Source organism: Tinamus guttatus, unplaced genomic scaffold, assembly GCF_059628265.1.
Source record: "Tinamus guttatus ecotype Peru unplaced genomic scaffold, ASM5962826v1 Tinamus_guttatus_pri_ptg000153l, whole genome shotgun sequence".
Classification (NCBI taxonomy): Eukaryota; Metazoa; Chordata; class Aves; order Tinamiformes; family Tinamidae; genus Tinamus; species Tinamus guttatus.
Window position 1 is genome coordinate 284558 of NW_028288687.1, and position 23453 is coordinate 308010.

A 23453-nucleotide genomic window follows, 5' to 3' on the forward strand; every position below is an offset into this window, starting at 1 on the left:
GTAAGTAACCAGTGGCATCTTCAATGGGCTCTGCTGCCTGTGTAACATATCTGCTCATGGCCGTGGCCTGTTTCTTCTATTTGAGACAGTTTGCATTGCAAACTTGTCATTTTACCACTTTAATAAATGAATTTTGCTTTAAAAAGAAGTCTTTTTTTCCTTAGATGTCAGTTAGGAGTTTCTTAAAAGCAGTAGCAAAAGTGGAGGTCAGCTTTTCTGGAATATTTGAAGGGTCTTTTTTAAAACCCATCATGACTTGGTCGCAGAAAGAGAGAGAGAAAAAAAATAGTTTGCCTAACAGGCACAAAGATGTGCATTATACTTCTGATCTTGTAAAAACCAAACAACCCCCCAAAACAGTGGTGTTCTGCAATCTGCTGCATGGTTTTGGTGGAGCAGCTCGCAGGGCGTATTTGCACCTCGGAAGGCGCAGCCCACAGATACTTGCGCTTAATTTCTTGAGCCCAAAACAAAGGCTTAAGCCAAAGATTGGTGTTAATAGAGACTGCTTTTCAGGGCGTCAAGGCCAGACTTTTCCTGAGAGCAGCTTGATAAAGCGGCACACGTCTGTGCAGGAGCAAGCACCGTCCTGCAGGAACGGCAGGAGCTCGCTGGAGTGGAGCACGTTCCCTTCCCTGCTTGTCCTAGTCTCGCCCAGACTATGGAGGAGCTAGAAAATGTCCTTTAAAGGGGTGAGACGTGAAGATACCTTATTGGAAATCCCACCTGTTAAGTCGAGTAATGGCTTTTTATGAAGAAACCTACTGTGTTGGCTTTTCTTTATTCAATACAACAAACTGACGGTTTAGAAATGCTGTTGTGGCATTCGGTCTTGATTTTGCATCTAGAGTTCCATAGCTGAGGTATCTCTTGGTTGTCTTATATGTGTTTGATCCTGTTCATTTTCAGCAGCTGTGTCCTGAGGAGAAAACCCACTTTTTTTTTTTTTTTCAAGTGTGAGTAAGAGTAATTTGGGGAGGGGAGGAAGATAAGCTCAATACAGTTAATTTCTAAGTAGTTTTACTCTATTCTCCTTTTATTTTGAGTATTAATGCTTTTATAGTTATGATGTCATTCTGAGTCAAAGGCACTGGACTTGCGTAACAAAACCCACAAAATGTAGTTTTTGTAACTTTTTTGATAATGCTGTGGATCATTATGCTTAAGAAAATAATAATTTTACCTTGTACGTCAAATAGTTCTGACACAGAAATTGTGATTTAATGGAACTGTCACTTTGTGTCTTTAATTTATGAATAAAAACAAATTTCTTTCAGAACAAAATTCTGTAATTGGAATTTTTGCCAGACTAAAAAATATTGAGTCATCTAAAAACCAAGTAAACAAATGATAGTAACTAGTAAGGAATGGCTTGTTACTGGAATATCCGTTAATGACAAATGGTATCCTTATCTGTTCCCCTCACCACATCTGTTTGCTCTCCTGTTATCATGTTTAAAAAAAAAAAAACAGAAAGAAAAAAACAGATTTTAAAAGGTTTCGGATTTGCATAGTTCTCGGTTAAAACTTCAGTTAAAACTAAGTATATGAGGCAAGTCTGAAAAGAATTTTCCATCCAAATATTCTTTAGGGGTCTAGGTTAAATATATGATTACAGCTAGCAGAAGCAACATTAAAAAAAAAAAAAAAAAAAAAAAACCCAGGAAATTCCTTTTCCATTCTCCTTTGCCCTGGTTTCAGAGACTTTGGGACCCAATGATTAGTTCTCCATTTCCTGCAGAAAAAAAGCAGTCTGGTATTTGTGATGTGTTCAACACTTTACAAATTGAGCCTTCTCTTATCATTAAACCTGAAAAGTGTAGAGCAGTTTGTTTTTTCAGAATATCCTCTTGAATCTGAGTTTACTTGGCTTTCCTCGTTACGACTGGTAGCAGAACGGTGACATTCGCGTGTCTGTCTTCTCCGTAGTGCAGGAATTGAATTCTGCTCATAGTGATCTTGTAGACAGGGCTTTTTGCACTTCTCATAATTCCAGGTGAATTCGTTCATAACAATATTTCTTTGTTGTTTCACTAGATTTTGTTGATTTCAAGACATTAACGTTAAGAGATTAATTGTACATTGAACACCATGAAGTCAGGTGTCTTGGATGTTTACAAGCTTTCAAGTAGCTTGGTAACAACAGAAAATGAGAAGCTCAAGGATCTCCTAACTGTAGGCATCATTCACTTAAAAAACAAAAAACAAAAAAAGTCTGAGAGCCTTTGACAAACGTTGAGAATCTGTTTTCTGCTCAAGACGTGTCAGCTCAATAAAAGGCCTGGAACAATGTAAAGGTGGGACTGGCACCATGTTAATGTCTTGATTCCATGTTGGTGAAGATCCTGCTGGAACAGAAACTGTTAAATCTGTTTCCAAAAATGATCTCCTGCAACTCCCCCCAGACTGTTGGCATAAGACGTATTTTGGAAGGGAGAAGGGAGATTCCTAGGCGTAAGATAACGCAAAAGATTTTAAATAGTTGTTTAAAAAGCAGGATATTAGCTCTTATGACAGTTCTTGGATTGCTTAAGAAAACTTAGGGAAGAGTGATATCCCAGTTACTCTAGGAGTTACAGATAGGTTTATTTAAAAAAAAATCATTCCCTTTAAAGGAAAACCCTTGAAACTTAGGACAGATGACAAAATGTAAGTTGTCTTATTTTCTGGTGATCTTTTAGCTAAACTCTTACACTAGTCAAGCATTATGAATCTTTTCCATGTCTTTGTAACCTAAAATACATATTTTGAGTTGGTTTTTATTTCCCATGGAGATCAGGTTTCTGGCAATTAAAATGATGTAAGCTAGTAGTTTGAAGGGAAGATTCTGGTTTGCCTAAGTGCCACAGTGCCCTGTAAAGGGTAAGGAATGTGTTTTGGAGCATATTCGGTATGCTAGATATCAGTTTCCAGTTTAAGACTCAGAGTATTTGTATGTTGGCACAAGCCAATTACATAACATCTGAAAGAAACTTTGAAAAATTAATTTACAGTTTAATTTCTGAGTTGCTTCTAGGCACACAAAAAGGAAGTAATGTTACGGTTAATAGGATTTGGAGCTAAGGCTGAAGTAGCCATCTTAGAGCTGTGCACTTAGGAATCACCTTGTGCACTGAGTATCTACTGTGCTTTTTTCCTTTATTTTTCACCAAAATACACGCATCTTCATGGATGGATTTACTTTCTAAAACTATTTTCCCCCCAAAGTATCATTTTGTAGGAAGTACAATACAGTTCAGTTAAATATATTTTTTTCTTCCCCAGAAGAGCTGCACCGTGGTGTTTGCACATTGTCTGGTTACAGACCTGCAGCAAAGTATGGAATGCCCAGCTGTTTGCTTGAGAAAACTCCTTTTCTCCCTAGGCCCTGGTTTTGAAATCTAAGCTTTGGAATTGCAGTTGTAAAACACATAATTACACCATAGTTTATATGTTTCAGATTTCCTTAAACTTGCCTTTCTTTGTCTGGTTTTGTGGTGGGGTTTCACTGAAGGCCTCTCCAGTGGCCCTTCCATGTGAGCTGCATTCACTGTCCTGTGTTTTCTTGCTCATAGGAGGGTGTGAAGGAGTTAAGCGGTGTGTGAAGTTACACTCTTGATTTGAAATCAGCAGCAAATCTTGCCTGCAGAGGCGTCACTTTGAGCTGACACCTCTCACCCATCCCTCCCTTTGGAGGATTTTGGCTCTCCTGACCCCTTGGAGGCAAAACATGGTTACTTCTGGTATCAAGTTCTGAAGGGGAAATACGAAAGCCCTAATTCTAGCATGCAGTTCCTGTTTTTCTGACTTGACAGTTTGAGCTGGGGCTTTATCACTGTTAATTTTGGAAGCAGGCGAATGCTATTTGATAGCAATGTAAGTGGGCACAACACTTAACCTATTTGCTCTTTATTCGGCGTGAGAAATTACTGTGACTCATGCATAAAGTCTGTAAGACGATAGTGCAAATAACAGCACTCCCCAACTTGTAATTTCTCTAAATTACGAAGCAGCTTTTAAAAAAGTTTTCAGTCAGTGGTTCTCCTCATGCATTTTCCTTTTCTTAATATTATATGTTTATATACTTATGTATTTAAGCATATAAGTAGTTCGTGAGGGGAATTAATGTATATAAAGCATGCGGATTCAAATAGTGCTACCTATACAGTATCCAAAGTATTAAACAGATTGTAATTAGTATTTGGTTATCTCGATTAGTCTTAGTTAAATTTTACATCTATTATGAAGGTTTCATAATGCCTTTTTTACTCTCCTCTGGTGTTTTGATCGTAACCGTGTAGTTGAAGTACAGAAGTTATGACCTTAACTACTCGGAAAATCCCTGTATGTGACTGTTGGTTTCTGTAAAGTCCAGCAAATTAGACTAATTGCTCTGGAAGGTATTTTCTCTATTTTATCAGGTGCTTTGAGTAAATAACTGCGGAGAGCCACTGCATTTGGAAAGCTTGTCTGCACAGCATACAGATTTCAAGGAAAATGACCTTATTAGAGAGCAACTCAGTAACTCCCTGTGGCTGCAACGAGGAGGGAGAGAGGGTAAGAAAATACTTTCGTAAGCTTGATAACTGTCTGAGAGAACCTTTTTGAGAGAGATTGGCATTGCAGCACGTAAGACCGCTGACCGGGGCTGTTTTTGTTGGAGGTCCGGAGCGGCAGTGTCAAGTGTGTGGACAGAGGTGTTAGTGAGCACTGGGAAAGCAGGTATGGCAGGAGCCACGCGGGCTGAGTCATACGTGAGTCACTGCTAAAAGTGATCGAACAGGAGTGTTCTTGCAGGGCTATTTTTAATATTTGCTTACTCACATTTACTGCACTGGGCTCTTTACAGGAAAGTAAAATGCTGCAAGGTCTTTAAGATCATTTTCATGGCAGCAGCTTGTTATTGATGTGTCGTGAAGTCTTCGGTCCTGCTGCTTTGAATATTTTAGGGTTTAGCATGATGCTGGTTCTTCCTGTAGCTTTACAAGGAAGTGAGGTGCAGTATTCCCATCATCTTCATGCCCAGGTCCATGTGGATAAATTGGCATTGACCCTAGAACCACAGCAGCTAGCAGTGACCTGCTGAAGAGGCAAGGCAGAGTGCTAGTGAGTAGCTAGAGGCAGGAGCTGTTTGTGCTTGGTAATATTTAGAGGTGGAAGTGTATTTCATGAGGCATATGAATTAATGTTTGCAAAAGAATCTGCTATGGTAAATATAGAAGTGACATCTTTTCTGTTTCAAAACCCTGCTTGCAGTCTACGTAATTTTGCAGAACAGCAGCATGTTTCCCTCATTTGACCAGCAAAGTGCAGTCTGTTCTCCCATCTTTGCGTGCTGATGATGCTATTCCCTTCTCTGCAGATGAAACGGGCTGCATTTGCAGGGGGAGCCGTGCGGGAGCTCGTTCAGGGCGCGTGTGCGTGTCATGGAGTTCAGCGGTGCCTTCCTGTTTACTGCTGCTGAGTGAGGATTTGGGGCTGGGCCAAGGCTAAGAGTGTGGCTTGTGGATTTGCTGATACGCAGGTCTGCAGCCGCCTCTCCCCGCCGCTCGCGAGGTGTTACGCGGAAAGTTCACAACCACCAGCTCGAGGGGCTCTCTGCAGAGCAACGTGCTGCTGGGAAGCTGAGTTCTTCCCTCGCATCCGAAAACGCTTCCCAGTGCACAGCTACGTCTTGGCACTTGGGGAGGGGAGTTGAGGTCACAGCCCTTCGTCCTGGAGGCTCCTTGGCTGACTTTATTAAACTGTGCCTGCCGGAGCTGTTGAAGTCCAGAGAACTTTTGGTTGCTGACCTTTTGGCTGCATGTTGCATGTACAGCCTAATAATCCTGGGGTTCCTCGGCGGTAGGAAGCGTAGAGCGTCTCCAGCTAGAAAGGGAAGCCTCAATCCGCACAAAGCGAGAACTGCTGATGTGGGGATGTTGCCTCCCACCAGCAGCGTAACTTCCCCACGTCTGAGGCTGTTGTTGCCAGAGAGGCATTGGGAGAGGGAGAGGGAAAGCGTAGCTGCAGCTAAGGGTCTGCAGCTCTGTGCTTCTAAGGTCTCAAATAAAACTCTACCTGGTCTGAGAAACAAATGGAGACGATCGGCCAAAACTACAAATTGAGAAGTGGATTATATATAACTAAGATTTATAACTAAGATTTTTTTTTCCTCAGTTTTCAAATATTGAGTAGGACTCATAGGAGGATGTTTTTATTGTTAAAGGGAACATGACCAAGTTACCACATAGCAGCAGCAGGAACTGGACAAGCAAATGCTCTCTGCAAAGTGAAAGCCGTGCCCCATAAATACCCACAAGATGATTCAGGCCTACCAGATTTTTGAAGAAGGGTTAAATTGCAGTGGGAACGTGAAAGAGATGTTTGACTTTCCAAGCAGAAAAGTATTTGGACTACCAGGCTGAGACTGGACAGAGAGAGTCTGTACATTGCACGTCTTCATCAGCATCCATATCCATGCGCAGATGGATCAATGTAAAGGCAAGCTTTAGACATTCTTCCCTACCCAAGCCACCAGTGACAGCAAAATTATGAGATCTGCCACACAAGCTCTAAAATCCAAAGCCCAAACTGAAGCCCTTAAATTAAAAACAATGTTCCACAGCTCCCAATTGCACACTGCAGCCACTGATGTGTGTTACCACTTTTGAACCAGTATTTGCACAGCTCTAAGGTAAACATGCAAGATTTACCCCTATTTACAGTCAGTTAAAAATAGCATGTATGTTTAGCCAACATATTGAATGAACCAAATGCAAATATTTAGCTTGCTTGGTCGAGCATCACTAGAGAATAGCTCAAAGTTTACAAATGATTTGCACCAGCAACTCTCTTGATAGTGACGAGCTCACCATATCTAGCCTTTAGCAGCCACAATTAATACAGGTAGTAGAGAAATCAATAGAGAAGGCAGAGAACTTGATGAAAATACATGTTAAAACTTGGATTGGTTAAAATTCTGTGGTAACTTCTGGAATGGTGCCTTGAAACACCATGCTGCTTTATTCAGATTATCAGTTCAAGTAACTGCATGATGAATGCCTGTGTCTCTTGTCAGTGCCAGCAGAGGAGTGATTTATGGGTTTCTTGACATTCACATATTCCTGCCCAACAAGTTTCTTAAATTCTACCAGTGATTAAATACTAAATTGTTAGTGATGTCTGTTATCTCAGGAGATTTAAAAAAAATAAAAGAAAAGAAAAAGAAGGGATTTAGCACAAGCTCCTTTACCTGTCTTACAACTGATATTTGAAGTTTATCCCCCCTTTTTAAAGTAAGGTAAACAATCTAATCTGAAAATATAAAATCAACTGCAAGTAAATTGGAGTATATGCAGTGAGAAAGTTGCCTCATCCAGGTTTTGAGTCTACGATCTAAAGAGACTAGCTAAGCTATGGGTACCTTAGATCTCTTTTTAGTCAAAGAATGACTAGGAGACCTCATCTGACCAATCCTACATTTTTGTTCTAGTGTAAGGTAAAAGACATCTTAAATTTCTTGCCAGTAACAGGAGCATTGCACTGTCTAGCTCAAAGGCAGGCGTTAGCTTTTAGTCCGATGCAGTGGAAGGAGAGGGGAATGTGCAAGTATTGCCAAGCTCCTCTGTGCTGATGGGGAAACCTGTTTTGACCACAGAGCTTCTTCCTCAACGAGTCATTTACCTGAGACACAAGGTCCTAAAGGTCAGTGTGAACTCGTGGTGTTTGGCTGGACTGCTGCAGCTCCCTCGATGGAGGGAAGAGGTCGAACCGCACTTGCCTTTTTGGAGAGCAAAATGAGTTTCTACTTCACAGCTTTTCTGATAGATACTGAGAAATAAACCTGTTTCAAGCTTTATCTCCATGATGCTTTTTTTCGAAATGTCATTTTTTACTTCTGTTTCCCATGCATTGCAGTCACTTCTGGCTAGTTTTCATGTATCTACTGAGAGACTCTGGTGCCACCCCCTTTAGACCACCCCTTTGCACTTCTAAATGTGTTGATTGGTCGATACTAAAAGGTAATTGCTATGTATGTTTATCCCAACATCCAGGCACTAAAAACAATTCCCTCTCATTAAAAAGGGTTTTATTTGCACTATATATCTTTTTCAGCTCTATATATACTCACATGTTTTGAAGAACATGTATAGTTATGAGAACGTCAGTGTGTATTCTGTGCTATTCAGAAGTAATAATTTAGGATAAAAGCTTAAAAAAAATACAATGAACTTCAAAAAGGAGTGTTGTAGCCTAACCCCAGGCTTTCTTTCTGAGGACTGATCTTATACTATTTAAATCTGTTTAAATAAATAGGATTCTGCAGTGTAAGAAAGCAGCTGTGTAGAAAGCAAGCAGTTTGGCCTTCAGTGCAGTGTTCCCTGAAGCACAGGGGGCCCAGCTGTCCTCCCCTGCATCTCTTACACTGGTGCCATCCATTGGTTTAGGTTTGATTGGATTTCATTTAAATTCTTTTTAAAAAGTCTGCACCTGAGCCAAATATGTCTAGTTGTTTCGTCACAAAATACAGTGTTTGGAAGACAACTGTAGGACCCAGTAGTTGAAACGAGAGGAAAGCAGCCACAGAGATGGTTCCTGACCTCGAGCCTGTACACACACCCACCTCTATGTGCAGCCTTTATTAATATTACTGTTTTCTGTTTTTCTGTAATAGCTCTCCCTTTGCTACATCTGCCACCATTAAAATGTTTACCCTCCATTTTCAAACTGCTTTAACAACTCTGGGTTTGTTGGAAGCTCTACAATAGGATTAGGCACTTTTTGGTACCATTGAGCACAGTAATCTACATCTTGCTGCCGGATATTAGCACTGTAGTGAGAAAGAAACCTAGTGTCTGAGAAAACAAAAACTTGTTCAAAATACAGTGCTAAATAGGTATGACAAGAAAAGGTTGAAATGTTATATGGACCTAACTCCCTTTCATTAGCTTCCTGGCAAAGTTTAGTTCAAGAGCTGCATGTTTGGTTTCCAAACCTCAGTGTGACACTGGCCTTGCTGCTGCAGAGCTCTCTGTAAAGAACCTCTGTCAAGGGGTCTCTTGGTGGCTGCAGCTTTTCAGTGGCTTTCTGGGGCAACGCTTATCAACTCTATTGCAAAATAAATGGTGTGTGTAGTTCACCTAACAAGCAGAAAAATGCCCGGTTGATGCAACGGAGCAGTTTCCTGTAGGACCGAGGTGCTGGCAGTTCACTGTCCAGGATGCCCCGGTGACCTGCGCGGTGACGGTGGCATGTGCTGGTGGGGAAGAGCAGCCCGTGTAGCTTTGCCCACCAGGGCGTCCACCCAGGGGAAGGTCTGTTTCCAGCTGCAGCTCAGGGTGAGCGTGGTGTAGCAGGAATCATCATATACCTGGCAGAAGAAGAGGTAACAGTGCTTCCCCGACTGGGGCTTCCCATGCGTTAGAGCCAGAAGCACAATTAGTAGTTGAGCTTTCGTCCTAAGGGTGGTGGGACTTCACGCTGCAGAGGGAGGTGGGCTGGAGTGTCAGTGAAGGACTCTTGGGAGCCCCAGCACCTGCCAGAATGAGCTTCTTCCTGAGGGGCACGGAGGTCCCACCTGAGAAATCCTCAGTGCTCGTGAGATTCTCCATTTAGCAGCATGTTGCCTGCCGCATAGCTGCATTTTGATCTCTACAGCTGGGTTCAGCTAACTGAGAGGCTGGTACCATTGCCAAAGGCACTAGGGAAGTCAGGAGGAGGGAGTGCGCAAGAGGGCCTCACTGTTTGGTTGGTGACGGATCACGGGTGGGTTGAGCTTGGAAGGGACCTCTGCAGATCATCTTCTCCAACTGTAGAGAACCCGACCACGCACATCTCGGAGTTGTTGCCAAATGGAATTAATCTGGAGCACTGTCAGTAGAAGCAGCATCTACAGATGATGTTGTATTGGGTATTGTGGGGCCACCCATTTACAAATTCCTCTGCTACCAGAACAGCAAGCTTTCTAATACCCGCCAACTGCACTTAAAATCTCAGCATTTCATTTCTTTATATTGGAACTATATATTGTGCATAAGAAAAAGGGTCTTAGCTGAGACGTTATCTTAGACCCTGGGATTATTTTTGTGACTTCGGGCCATGTCATCTCCAGCCAGAAGTACATGCACCTGCTTTTAATATTGGAGTTGCAAGTGTTAGAGCAGAATGATTTTAACTTGTTAAAGACAGAGAGCACGGAGAGTGGTAAGACACTTCTAAGATCAAATCTCTATTCCTATCAGTGGCATTGTATCATTTCACCACTATATTATAGGAGGAATGTTGGTTAGTTGATCTCTTTGTTGGTGGTTGTGCTCCACACAGAGAGACAAAGATAACTGGTGAAGTTGTGTTTGCTTTTGTTTATAACCTGTTTTCAATGGTGAGCCATTAAGAACAGGCTTAAACATTATCTTCTCACCACACTTTAAAAAAAAAAAAAAAGGCAAACCATCAAAAAACACTTACCAAAGTGCAAAGCCACCACAGGAAGCCTGTGACTATGAGAAATCTTCACAAATAAAAAATCTTGGGGGGTTCAAATCTCCTGCTGTATACGAAATAGAAGTTGAGAAAATTGGTCACGCTGTTTAAGCCTGGCAGCAAACTGGTGGTACTTGTGTTTGGATCAGATAAAATGCAAAGATGTGCTGGTATTTCTACTCATTCCTTTAAGGGTTGCTGTGATCAAGTTTGCCCTTCAGTAATCCCTGCTCCATAGGAGGTTGCCAGAGCTATTTCTAGTGAGTCCACCTGCCTTCCAGAATGGCACTAGGTGAAAGGAACCCCTTCTTCAGCAAGACCTTTTCTCTCGCCCCGGCGCTGGGCTGAGGAGGGACACGGGTTTGCTGCGGCGCAGCGCCGTGTGCGCAGCTAGTGCTGCCCAGGCCTGGGACAGAACTGGGACAAGAGCCTCCGTTTTGCGATGTGCTTTAAAAATGAGAAAGATGAGGAATGTCTATAGCTGCTGTCAAGGAAGTGGCTGCAGGGCGGAACGCGCGAGCGGAGTGACCGTGTGTGGTTAGCGCGCAGCAGGAGCTCTGCCTCTTGCTGGCGGGGTGGTCTCCGAGCGCTCGAGGCAGCTTTGCGGTGGCTCTGTGGTCACCATGAAGCCCCAGCCACTTCGCGCTGCTAAAGCTGAACAGCGTGTGAAGGACCCCGGTATTTGGGGGAACTACGGCTGCTAATTCTGCTTCTCGTGCTAAGAGGCTGCAGTGTGGGGCGCATGAGACCTGCGTTCAGTTACTAATGCTGGCACTGATTTTCTGGGTAAGCGTGCGAGTCATTTAATTTCTCTTTGGTTACTCATTCTTAGAAGAGGCATGATAATAGTGTCTCTTGTACAGGCTTGCCTTTACTAGACATTGGTTTGTTTTTCACTGGAGATTTCAGACATGACCGGGGTCTGCATGCTGTCGTAATAAATCACAGCGTCTTATTCTTTAAAAACAAATGAAACGTGGGATTCCCTGCTTGGGGAGCACCAGGGCGTCGTGGAGATTCTGCTGAAGGAATTTACCAAGTCTGTAGGATGCTAGAGGTGATTTAATGGTCTCGATCCAGTTCTGCTAGAGAGGAGCCATTCTGCAGTTACAGACCTTCACTTGGAAGGCAGTGGATGTCTGAAGTTACTTCATCTCCCTGTGTCCTTGTTCAGGAAAACTGCTGACAGCTGCTACATCAGTCCTAACTTTTCAGGGGGCAGAGGAAGCTTGAATTACTGGAGTGTTTAGTAGAGGAGGAAAGGGAGGTCTGGAAACTTTGCAGTCGTCCCTGCACATTGCTGGACACCGATTCCCTCCTTGTGCTCCCGAATCCTGGCATCGTCCCAGGCAGGTCACTGCTCTTGACATGGACGTACGCAACACGGTGAGTGTGTGAAGACACTGTCCTCTTTTCAGTGTTACAGTCAGCAAAAAAAAGATACCACACGTGTTGTACTGTGTTCCTAACTGTTCCTTCTCCAGCCTATCTGATGGATCCGTGCAGCTTTTACAGCATCTTTTCCTCGGTTGGAAAAGGTAGAGATGTTTCCTGGGCTAACGGGTTAACAAGTTGCCAGGCGTTAGTGAAGCTGCTGTACAGGACCCCGTGTTTGCTCTTTGTCCGCCCCAGTTGCGCTGTGCAATACGTTAACTTAGATGTATTTCACCAAAGTTAGAGCTTTTAACTGGGGCAGGCTCCGACCAGATGTGTGGTCTTGCAACACGCGTTCTCGTGACCGAACACGTTGTCCCCTGCCAGCTAAGCAGTGAAGAAAACGCTTTGCACACCCTTAGTGCTGTTCAGCATCTCTCCTCTTCCAAGAAAACGTGCGCTTGGAGGGTTTTGCCACGCTGAATGATTTTCCTTTTTCTTCGCCTTTTTGTATCGTTGGGGAATACATATGGAAGAAGCTGGGCAAAAAGCGTTTACACATGTGAAATAAGTGTCAGGAAACCCCTTAAATCAGTGCAGTGCCACCAGGAAGAGGTAGAGTTTCCTGATGATCTGCTCGCTGCTGGGAAGGTGACATGGCCCGTTGCCAGTGACGTTCCAAAACATCTGAAAGGTGAAAAACACCCGGCGTTAGCACGGGAACGGGGAAGGGGCGTAGGGAAGGGGAGTGGAAGAGAACCCACGGAAGGAACGGCACCGTTGCTGCATTACAGGCAGGAGTATAGACAGGTTGTCCATAAAAATCTTCCAAGGCTGGAATTCCCCTTCATCCTGTTGGCATCAGTCTTAGCCATAAACCCCTTTTTTGGCTGGTTGACTTGTGAAGGAAAATAAACGAGCTTTTTCCTAGCTCGTGTGTGACAGCCTTTGGAGGAATGGGGGCATGATGACTTCACAGAACTCTGTTGCGGTTGGTGTTACCGAGACGGCTCGTGGCTATTTGAACCAAGTTAAATGAGACTGCCTTAGCTGAAAAGTGCTCCACATTGGCTCCAAAAGGATGTCGTAGATTGTTTACCACTTTTCCAAGAATTGTGTCATTTAAATTAATTATCATACAAAAATTGTGGATGAGAAAGGGTTTGGTGATTCTCTCTTACGCAGTTATGTTTTAGGAACAGGCTAATAGTTGTGGGTCACTGATTTTCCCACCAGCCCGGCTCGGGGAAGCCCGGTTAGGATCCACGTGGACTTCTAGCCGGAAAGATCCGTCAGGACAGAGGGAAAGGAGAGGTTTTGTGGGTGTGCGTTGGTGCACGCTCACCCGTCCGGCGCAGCCGTGGTGCGGTAACGCGCAGCGCGCCGAGCGCGCAGGGGCCACGTCACCACATTCAGAGAAGCTGTTGAAATTGAATGGGAAAAGGGCAGGAAATGAGCACCGTTGGGCTCTCGTAGTGTGATTCTGAGTTGTGTGGTCTCAGGCAGGATCCAGCACGGCCCAAAGAAGGCAGCACTACAGTGCAGTGGGGAGATACGTAGCAGCGGTGAACGCGAGCGTGCGAATGAGGAAGGCTGGCTGACACCCATCGTGTGCGTTCTGTTCTGTGGGTCTTAAAAAGTTTGCTACGTGTTTACTGTTTATGCTGAAATTTTCTGTGGGGTGTCCGCTCAGCCTGGTCTTTAAAACCAAGTTTGACAACATAGATCAGTCATATCATAAAATGAGTACTATAGAAAAATAGGGGGAGAGAAATTAATAATTCTGGTTATAGAGCAGAGGTAAAAAGCTCGTAGCTCCTTGGGTAATTAGCATAGAATATAATAAGATGGTGACTTGTGTGTTCAGTGAATGTGATCCATCCTGAGAAATGGTCCCATGGGAAAAAAAAGAGTACGTGATCGTGTACATAAAGATGATTAAATAATACATACGCTCAAGAAGGAACTACATAGGATAAAAGGACCTTTAAAAAGAGGACCTTATTTCTGCCTCAGAGCATTTGGGTTCTTGAATTTCCAAAAATAACATTTAAAAAGTTGTAGACCTGATTATGCTCCGTGCTGTGGGGTTTGGCTGTAGCTGAGAGCTTTTGCCATTGCTTCCCGGTGACCTGAGCTGTGTGGAGGCTGCCTGGCCTGTGCAGTAGCAGTTGTGTCTTCGCAGGCCTTGGGCTGGGACTTGACGGCCCGGGGGCTCATTTGGGATTTTAACCACGCTTCCTCGTCACTGTTCGCGTTCTGTGTGACTTACTCGTGCTGAAATGTGTCAAGTCAGCTAACAGATCGCCCCGATTTAAATGCCCAGTGTGTAGTTGCCCAACTAGCTGCTGTGGATGCCGGGAACGTCCCCAGTGCCGGCCCTGGATATCGCCCCGTGTGTGGCCGGGCTCGCAGCCCGCGCTGCCGCTTCCCTGCCCTGGGAAAAAGCAAATGACAACGCGCTGGCTATGGACGATGAGTATTGCAAAACCAGCACGCCCTGCACACTGTATGTTACTTCTTTAACCTAAGACTAAACATGCGCTAGCTGTGTGCCTTTCATGAAACAAGAAGCGAATGCGCTGAGGAAAAAGAGGAAGAGCATGAAAATAGTTCTTAAAGTGGAGTTTTATTTTGGTCAGGTTTTTCCTGGGATTTTCCTTTCCTCACATTTCGGGGACTTTTTGCCGATGAAACAGACCCTCTGTGTTTTTCATTTTGCTTTGATGTTGTTGTAGTCAGAGCGATTCTATCCCCCTGGCCACCTGGTTTCACAAAGGGGACGGGGAGCGGAGCGAATCCGCTGGTGCCCGCAGCTCGGGAGCCGCGCGGGGACTCGGAGCAGCCGGCAACGCGCGGTGCGTGCGGCTTGGGATGGGGTCGAGCGAGCCCGGAGCGCAGACCTGCCGGGCTGCAGGGCCAAGAGCGCCTTGTCGCGTGCTGAAACCCCGTGAGGTTTTGGTTTCCAGAGCTGGTGCCCTAAAGCGCTCGAGCGCTGAAGCGAAAGGGTGCGCTGGGCGCGATGGATGCAGCGGCTGCGCTCGCGGCAGCTCCCGCCATACCGCAGCGCCCGGGCCTGGCGCCAGCAGGAATTGAGCGGGGTGAGAGAAACCAGTTCTTCTCCTCGCTTCATTCCCAGCTGGATGAGCTCCCTGGCCCAACCAGCGCTTGGCCTGGCTCAATCTGGGGGCTGCCCGAGCGAAGGGTGTGCAGGGTGGCCCCAGCTGCTGGGCTGGGCCCGCGCGAGCCCCGATGGGAGAAAACTCAGGTGCATCCTGCTGGAAGGGACAAACGGAGCTGGGGACAGCCCTGTGCCGGGGGCTCTGCACACTCTGGCGTCCTGCTTGAGCCCGGATCGGAAGAGCTTTCTTACAAACACCCTGGGAAACTCGGAGCCAGGTTTGGTTGGCTGTTGGCATGCTGAAATATCTGCACCAAAATCCTTATTCCCCAACCGACAATGTTATCCTTTATTGCCTTACTCACAGGAATCTGTTTTTGAGTTTATGGGTGTATTTTATTTAGTGGAGCTTAAGGAGGAAATTAAGTTTTAAACAAATGCTTTTCTCCAAATTCTAATCGTATTATAGTCTAATAGCAAAACCAGAAACAAAGTGATTTAGCAACCTACCTCTGCCTCTTGAGCTTTTCCTGTCAGTGTTACCAGGATTTTGTGAGGGTTTTAGAAGAACTTGCTTGGGGTGGTCATCGTTAACCTAGTGCAGCCAGGTTGGCTGGAGGTTTGGGCACGTGTGGGTGCACCCAAAGTCCTTGTCCCCTCGGGAGAACATCCAGCCTCTGTCCCCCTCTGCTGGCGGGTGCCCCGGCCGGGAAGAGCCAGCCCTGGAGGTGGGAGCTTTTGGAAGGTGGCTAAGGGATCAGCATCAGGATGTGGATAACTACGGGCCCCGTGTGCCTGCGCTCTCCTGGGACCCATATGTCCCAGTGCTATTCTGTAGGACTGGTGTTAAATATTGCTGCCAGGAGAGAGAAGGTGCTTCCTTGGTCATGTAGGAGTTTTGGAAGACTCCTCAAGCCATTAAGGTATGTTTTTTAAAAGGAGGCTTCCTTATACTGGAAGACTCATCAGTAAATAGTGAGTTGGGGAGTAGACATTTGGTTCACCCGGGTGAAAGATGTGTACTGTAAATGAAGCAGTGCTTAGGGCTCCTGAGTATTCTGGGAATTGCTGCTATAGTTAGAAACAAGAGTATGAGCTATGAAGTAGAACCAAAGAACACTGTATTAAAAAGCAAAAGTTTTGATTTATGAATTTGCACAAGTGCATTGGTTTTGTTTCCCTTTAAAGCCCAAACCCACACAAACATTAAAATGCATTGATTTCCAATTGCAAGAGATTTAGTTTAAACAGAAGTGTTTTCAGTTAGATTAAAACTACATCCATTATCTTTTGCATTTAAGTTTTCTTGTGCCGTACAGAAATAATTCCTGGCTTGGCTGCATGTTCCAGTAATCATGCTCTCAGTTGCTGCTTCACCTTGTTCTTGCTGAGGAAAAGTGTCTGGGAACTCACATTTAGCATTCAAGTGGCATGGATGGGGGAACACGCAATTTAATTGTAAATGGGCGCTGCGCTGTTAAATGTTATTTTTTCTGTGATAGCATCACCTCTGCTGGAATACGTAAGCTGTAATGTCAGGCTTTCTGCAAACCATGCCCTAAGGCTTCTTGAGCAATATTTCCTGAAGTCTGCAACGTCAAATTAAGGCCTAATGTTATCACAGAAAAACAAAATAAACAGATAAAGCTAATTTAGCTTGACTACATTTTGTCAGAGATGGGAGAGGAGAAGGAAGGCATGGAGAATATTCAGGGAAGAGTCTTCCAGCCTTGGAGCAACGCTCCTCCAAGCACAGGGTCCTCCATGGGACATTGCTACTCTCCAGATGATGCACTCGGATACAAAGCCAAAAGGGAGGAGCGTTTCCAGAGGCACAACAGGGTCCCCCATCCCCACTCCCTTCAGCAAGCTGAGAATCCTTTCCCAAAGCTGAGGCAGGTCCGGCGTTTTCCCATGCCAGGGGAGGAGGAGCAGCCGAGGCTCCCTTGGCTTTTTACGGACACCTGCTTTTCTTGCTTCTTAAATTCCATTGGTTCTACAACCCTTTACAGTCTTGGCATCAGGCCACGCTTAACATTTAAAAGGGATGCTAGTTTGCTGTTGTACTGAGGTTATTTCTTGCAATCGACACAAGACAAAAAAGCCTCTCCCTCATTTTTTTTTTTTTGAGCAAATGGGATGCACAGATAAAGCTTAGAAAAAATGTTGGGTTTTGGAAGGGCTGCTTAAAGGCCCTGAAATCACAGGCTCCATTCCCTGTGAACAAGGTTCCTCAGAAAGAAACGTGACCCCCCACAGCGATATTCACCCCTTTGAGTAGTTTCCCCTTTTCTTGGCAGTCCATGCAAGATTCTGCACCTTTCACAGAGGAAAGGAGAATAAAAAAAACAAAGAACAAAACATGAAAATTTGGTAGGAGGGAAAACAATAGAGACTAGGGAAGAACTGGAATAAACAAAATAGAGACAAAAATGGGGAGAATATGTGACTTCAAAAGCCAGGAAGGAGATGGAGCAATGAGGAAAATGCTCCTTTGCTGTCACAGCTGAAGGAAGGGATACCATAAACATGAAACCAAACAGACTGTTGATGCTCTGAAAATCTAAATCTCTCCTGTTTTTTGTTTGTGTCTCAAATAGCGTGTGCAGAGATTCGAAAGAAAACAGTAGTTTTGCATAGAATGTGCTGACTGTATTCCTAGATGCTGCTCTGTCTTTGAGACTTGATCTGAATTTCAGTGATATTAATGGAAAGATTCCCCCTGATTGCAAATACCTCTGCATCAGGCTCAGCTTATATTTTGTCTTTCATAAAACTGTACAAAGCAATTCCTGACACTTTTTTTTTTCTTACTTTCAGCCAGAGTCAAGTTGCTCTTGGAAAGCGTGAAGATAACCTGTTTCAGCTGCTGAGTGGACCAGACAGTCACATAAATGCAGGTATGTTGGATTTTTTTTTCCCTTTATTTTGGTGGAAGTTTTAAGTAAATGCACTTAAGTAAATGCAAACTAGGTGTTTGGGGCTTTTGCTATTAAAAGAGATGAAGTTTAGCAAAACATGCAGCAGAGACCCTGTAGTTCCTGGACTTACGTAGCTCCATTACTGCCCTTTTGGTTAAGCAGAGGGTATAAAGCACTGTGATATAAAGCCTTTCCTTTAGAGTCCCAGCTGCATTGCCCACGTTCTTGGCAGTCTTAGGGACATTGCATGAAACTTCCTTGGTGCTACTCTTTCCTTATGGAGAGAAAGAATAATAAAAAGGAACTCTCAAATAAAGCATATTTTACCATGGCAAATTAAATATAAGGAGTTAAACAAATGGTGAGAGAGGAGAATAGTGTCAGAAATATGTAACTGTTAATGTAGATTGTAATAATAAAACTTTTTTTAAGCAAATATAACTTAGACTATTAAATTGTACGGTTTATGTTACTCAGTATCAGGTGTTTTTGCCATCAAACTCTTTTTTATCATGTTTTCTTTAAATATTTTGTCCTCCACTTCCAGTATCTAAACGTAAAAGAAGATTGCAAAGCCATGGCTTTCTGTGCAAAAATGAGGAGCACAAAGAAGAGTGAAGTAAACCTGGAAGCTCAGCACCAGGGTTTAGAGCTGCTCTTTTACCTGCCGGATAAACTTCCCATTTCTTACACCAGTGGCGAGTTTACCTCGGAGGAACTGTGCATTGAAGCTGCTCAGAAATGCTGTGAGTATACGGGTCCTATATGTATTTTCAGTGACAAGGCCTGACAACGTGAAAAGTGGTGCTTCTCTCTCTGTGTATGTCAGTGCTTGTGGGAGAAATACACAGTGATACACAGCCTGGGTGGAAACCTTGGCAAGGGTCTGCTTGGGCACTAGTTAAGTTGTTTGGAGTGGGCAAACTGCTGGAGAGCTTCTTGTACGTGGTGACCTTGCCTCCTGCTTTCTGGCAGTTACAGATACTGATTTTTTTATTTTAGTAGGGTAGGATTAGGCTGCCCTTAGGAGGAGATGTGAATGTACAATTAAGTTGGAAAAACCTGTTTTTACCTCATATACTAGTCAGTAAGGCTGACAAGATCTGTGCTGTTAAAACCCTCCCACTTTTTGGAGAGGGCTAATTGGAACAAAATATCATCATGTTTCCCTGAAACTTTCAAGTATTTTCTTTTCCCTTGTCATCTTTGTTCCTGAGACATCTTGGTTCTTGAGACATCAAGTTTATCTTCCAATTCACGTACCTAATTAGTTTTCTTCCCTATAAGAGCCAGAATAATGGAAATTTGAGGGATAAGCCCCATCAAGTAAGTACTCAATTTGTTTTTGAATAGGTGTTAATGAAAATTGGAAGAATTAAAAAACCTGCCTCTAAGGGAATGTTCCTTAGGGGAACTTCCTTCTACTTTCTCCTGTTCTTAGCTAAGTCCACAGCCTAGCTAAGGGAAGTACAAGAGGCTTATGGGTTCAGCAAGCCTGTGATGCAGCCTCTGTTGTGAAATTACTGAATTACTGAGAGCTAAACTACCAATGGCACCTATGTGCTGCCAGGTTACTTGCAGGAGGTGGTGGCTACCCAACTGCATGTCCTGTGAACTTTGCAATGAGCATATTCAGCTTTTATTCCCTTGGCTTGTCTTCTTCCCTTCTCCTCTCTCTCCCCAGCTCAAAATAGAATTATTTTGAGTGAATTCTGCAGGAGCTGAACATTGAGCTCAGTAGCTGGCCCTAGTTCAGAGAGGCACTTAGGCTCATGCCGCAGTGGAGATGCCTGCGTGGCCGGGACCTTAAATACACCCCTGGCAAAAAGGTGCTGCCTCCTATTGAAGAGGAAACTGAAGCAAAGAATTCAGATAACATTAGTCTTGTGAACAAGCTAGAGCTTATTTTTTTGATGAGAAGATGTAAAGGTTAATGCAGATCAGCCTAAACTGCTGTCAGAACCTGCCGTTTGTTGGAAAGCTCTCTGTTGGACTAGTAAGGAATGGAAAAATGATGTTATGTTTTTCTGCCAGTTTGCTGATAGGGAGGGAGTTTTCATCATTTCACTAAAGCCTTCCTTTTCAACTAAGTAAGTGAATAAAATTTAGCAATAAAGTAATACTGAGTACAAAATTGCAGTATTTATGGGTGATTTTATTAAAAAAAAAGGAAAAACAAAACTTTTTTGTGGTCTGGAAAAGGTAAAGGTTTTTAAGCTCTTGGCAAAATCAAGATTTCAAAGTGTTTGACGTCAGAAGTATCTGAGATATCAGACAGTTTATACGTGATAAAATCAATGAAGTTGACAAACATTCCCTATTTTTATGTGTCTTTTTTTTAAAAAAAAACACTAATTATACTATCTGTTTTGTTTCTAGATACTGCATGATCAGATGTTTGCTTTATGTGTTTATATTTTTGGGATGTGTGTATGTATCGCAACCTTCTGAATTAATGCATTTATTTTCCTAACAGGTATATCTCCACTGTGCCATAATCTCTTTGCACTGTTTGATGAGAACAAGAGACTCTGGTATGCACCCAACCAGGTCTTTAAGATAGATGAAAAAACGTCCTACCGGCTCCATTACAGAATGAGGTAAGTGTAAAAACATCTGCAAAGTGATTTTTGTGGACACCATGGTGTTAGTATTGTCTTTTCAAAGGTATGTAGGTGCTTTAATGCTTACTACTGAGCTCTCTTAAGATGTAAGAAAGCAAAACCAAAAGAAACATTTTGCTCTTCACACCATAGATAAGGGATTAACAGGAAGAGCTTGAAATGTCTCCAGAAGTTTTGCCTTTTCTATATAACCTTTAAAAAAAATCAGGAATTGAAAACCATAAAGGAACAAATCCATAAAACTCTTTTTCTTTTTACAGTGTGAATCTGGAGCATTTTATCCTGGTACTGGAATTCTTTGATACGGTCTGCTTTTCTCTTAAAAAAAAAAGAGCATTTTCAAAATGTAGTTGCGGGAATATGATTCTCTCTTCAAAGCATGATGCTGTTTTTAATTCAATCCTTAACAAATAATTTCCCGTGTTTTTTATGTACGCATATTTCTGCTGTGGGTGAATGGTGAGAATTCCCTACAGGAACACGTTTCATTTCCACTGCGTTAGGTGGGTGGTGAGAACACCCTCTGGGTACACTCCGTTTTCATCCGCATATTACATTGGTGTCTGATAAAACCAGATTCTTTAGAATTGCTTGGACAGCTCCCTGTTATAAATCATCTTCGGCTGTTTACAACCCTGTCAAATTTTAAGTATTTAGACAGGATTTTTTAAAATGTTGAAATCTATTTTCTGCATATTTTTTCTCTTCTAACATTCCATAAAAGAAAGCTAGGGAAAATGCCCAGCTTTGTTACAGTCGTTTATTTTTTTAAGCTTTGGAGCTGGGATTGGAGATAGGCAGAGGTCCTTCTTTTGTCCGATGTACTTCATGCATGAAAAATTGCAAAATTTGGGCCAATTACATGTGTTAAAAATAATACAAAATAAATTTAAGAGAGATTATATGAATTTAGATGCTACAGTGTAAAGATTCCTGTCTGCCTATGAATACTGCAGTGTATTGGTGAAGTGGGATTTCTGATTCATTGCTAGTCTTGGCTCGGGAACCTCAACTGCAGCAGGGCTGAGCACTGAAAATTATGAGCGATGCAGGATTCAGAATGACTGTTCTCTAAATTAATGCTCTTTATTCTGAGCTCTGCAAGAGGCTGGATTCCCCCCTTTTTTTTTTTTTTTTAAAAAAAAGGAAAGTATTCTGGCCTTATTTAATATTGAAATGTATCAGGCAGTATCTAGTCGTGTAGAGACAAAATCAGTCTTGTGTGAACAACCTTATTTCTGACATTTCATTACTTATGTGGGCTTGATTTAGTAATATCCTAGCAAAATTATATATAAAAAATGAAGATATATGACTAAATAGTTTCAAATGCTTTTAGCTGTTTAGATTTTCCCTCCAGTGCTGAAAGCTTCAAAATTTTCTTTCTGATGGTGTGAGCTTCCCATTCATCTCCTCTCCCCGACCGATCTGTGCCAGTTGGCATAGTTTTGGCCTACCATATATACACGGAAATAGATTTAAAAAGATTTTGCTTTTTACTGGAAACTTACCCCAGACAAAAAGAAAAAAAAAAAGGAAAGAAAAGTAAAAACCGCAGTATTTTGTAATATCCTGGCTAATTAGCACACAAGCTGATGGAGGAGGAGCTTAACTATTCTGTGGTTGGGTTAGGCTTAAGCCAGAGATTGTCAACACTTCTTTGCACAGCAAAGGGAGCCAAGGCAAGTCAGTTAATAGGTAAAGGAACAAATTATCCTCTCAATTACAAACAACACACAATAACTTGCCCATAATTATTTTCAGGAAGGTACCAAATGAATCGTAGTTGTTAATTACAATTCATTTTATAAGGGAGCATAAGGAAACAAAGTAATTTCCTGCAGGCAGAAGGATTTGTTTTCCTTTGATTTTTGTGTTTGAACTGAAGAAATTATATAGTGTCTCCAAGTACTTGTCATGGGTTTTTGCCCTAGTGGCAAACGCCCTAGTGTGGGTGTTGTTACTCATGCTTTTTTTTTCTTTTGGCAATTTATCAAAAAGATAGAAAAAAAATAGAAATAATACAGAAAGTCCTGTTTCTTTAAGAATAGTTTGATACATAATTCTTCATTTGAATGGCCTGCATGCTGTGAAGACAACACAAGTAATGAAAGCACATAGTGCTCAGCTGATAAAAAGTAGTAATTGGCTTTGTAAGTAATTGGCTTAAGGTTTTGCCTCTGTGCTGGAACTGCTACACACCCACCTCCATCACAGCAGAAAGGGGCATTAATCCACAAATTCCCCTTTTGAATGGGGGAAAATCACAAAGTCATTATGTATTTTAAAATACACACTCATGTGCATATTTTCTTCCTCAATAGCATTCACAAACATTTGCCAGTGGACTTACTGCTGTCTTCCTTTCCTCTAAGATATCTCTTAACAATTTTTATTGCATTAGATGTGAAATGAAACTGATTGGGCAACATTTTGGTTTGTTATCTAAAGAAAATACTTGGGCAATGTTCATATTTGTTATTTAAACGTGGAATTTGTTATTTATTACATGGAACTACTGGAGATAGTCTCAGCTCAAGGCTGTGAGGAGGATCAGGGGCCTGGAACATCTGCCCTATGAGGAGAGGCTGAGGGAGCTGGGCCTGTTCAGCTGGAGAAGAGAAGGCTGAGAGGGGACCTGAGCAGTGTCTAGAAGTACCTCAAGGGAGGCAGTGAGGAGGATGGGGCTGGCCTCTTTTCACTGGTGGCCACTGACAGGACTAGGAAGAAATGGCCACAAACGGAAGTGCCAGAAGTTCCCCAGGAACTTAAGGAAAAATTTATTTGCTGTGAGGGTGACAGAGTCCTGGCTCAGGCTGCCCAGAGAGGCTGTGGAGGCTCCTTCTCTGGAGATCTTCAAACCCACCTGGATGCCACCCTGTGCCACGAGCTCTAGGTGTCCCTGCTGGAGCAGGGCTTGGACTAGATGATCTCTAGAGGTCCCTGCCAACCTTAACAATCCTATGATTC

At 43.1% G+C, this 23453-nt stretch overlaps 1 protein-coding gene across 1 annotated transcript in view; it reads left to right on the forward strand.

The window, feature by feature from the left end:
- Positions 1–23453, forward strand: part of JAK1 (Janus kinase 1) — a 53472-nt gene that overhangs the window by 8153 nt on the left and 21866 nt on the right. Inside the window, exons 2-4 of the mRNA XM_088522421.1 lie at positions 17765–17838; positions 18407–18605; positions 20336–20459. Coding sequence (XP_088378547.1) covers positions 17833–17838; positions 18407–18605; positions 20336–20459 — 329 coding nt within the window. The 5' untranslated portion in view covers positions 17765–17832. The remainder of the gene's footprint in view (positions 1–17764; positions 17839–18406; positions 18606–20335; positions 20460–23453) is intronic.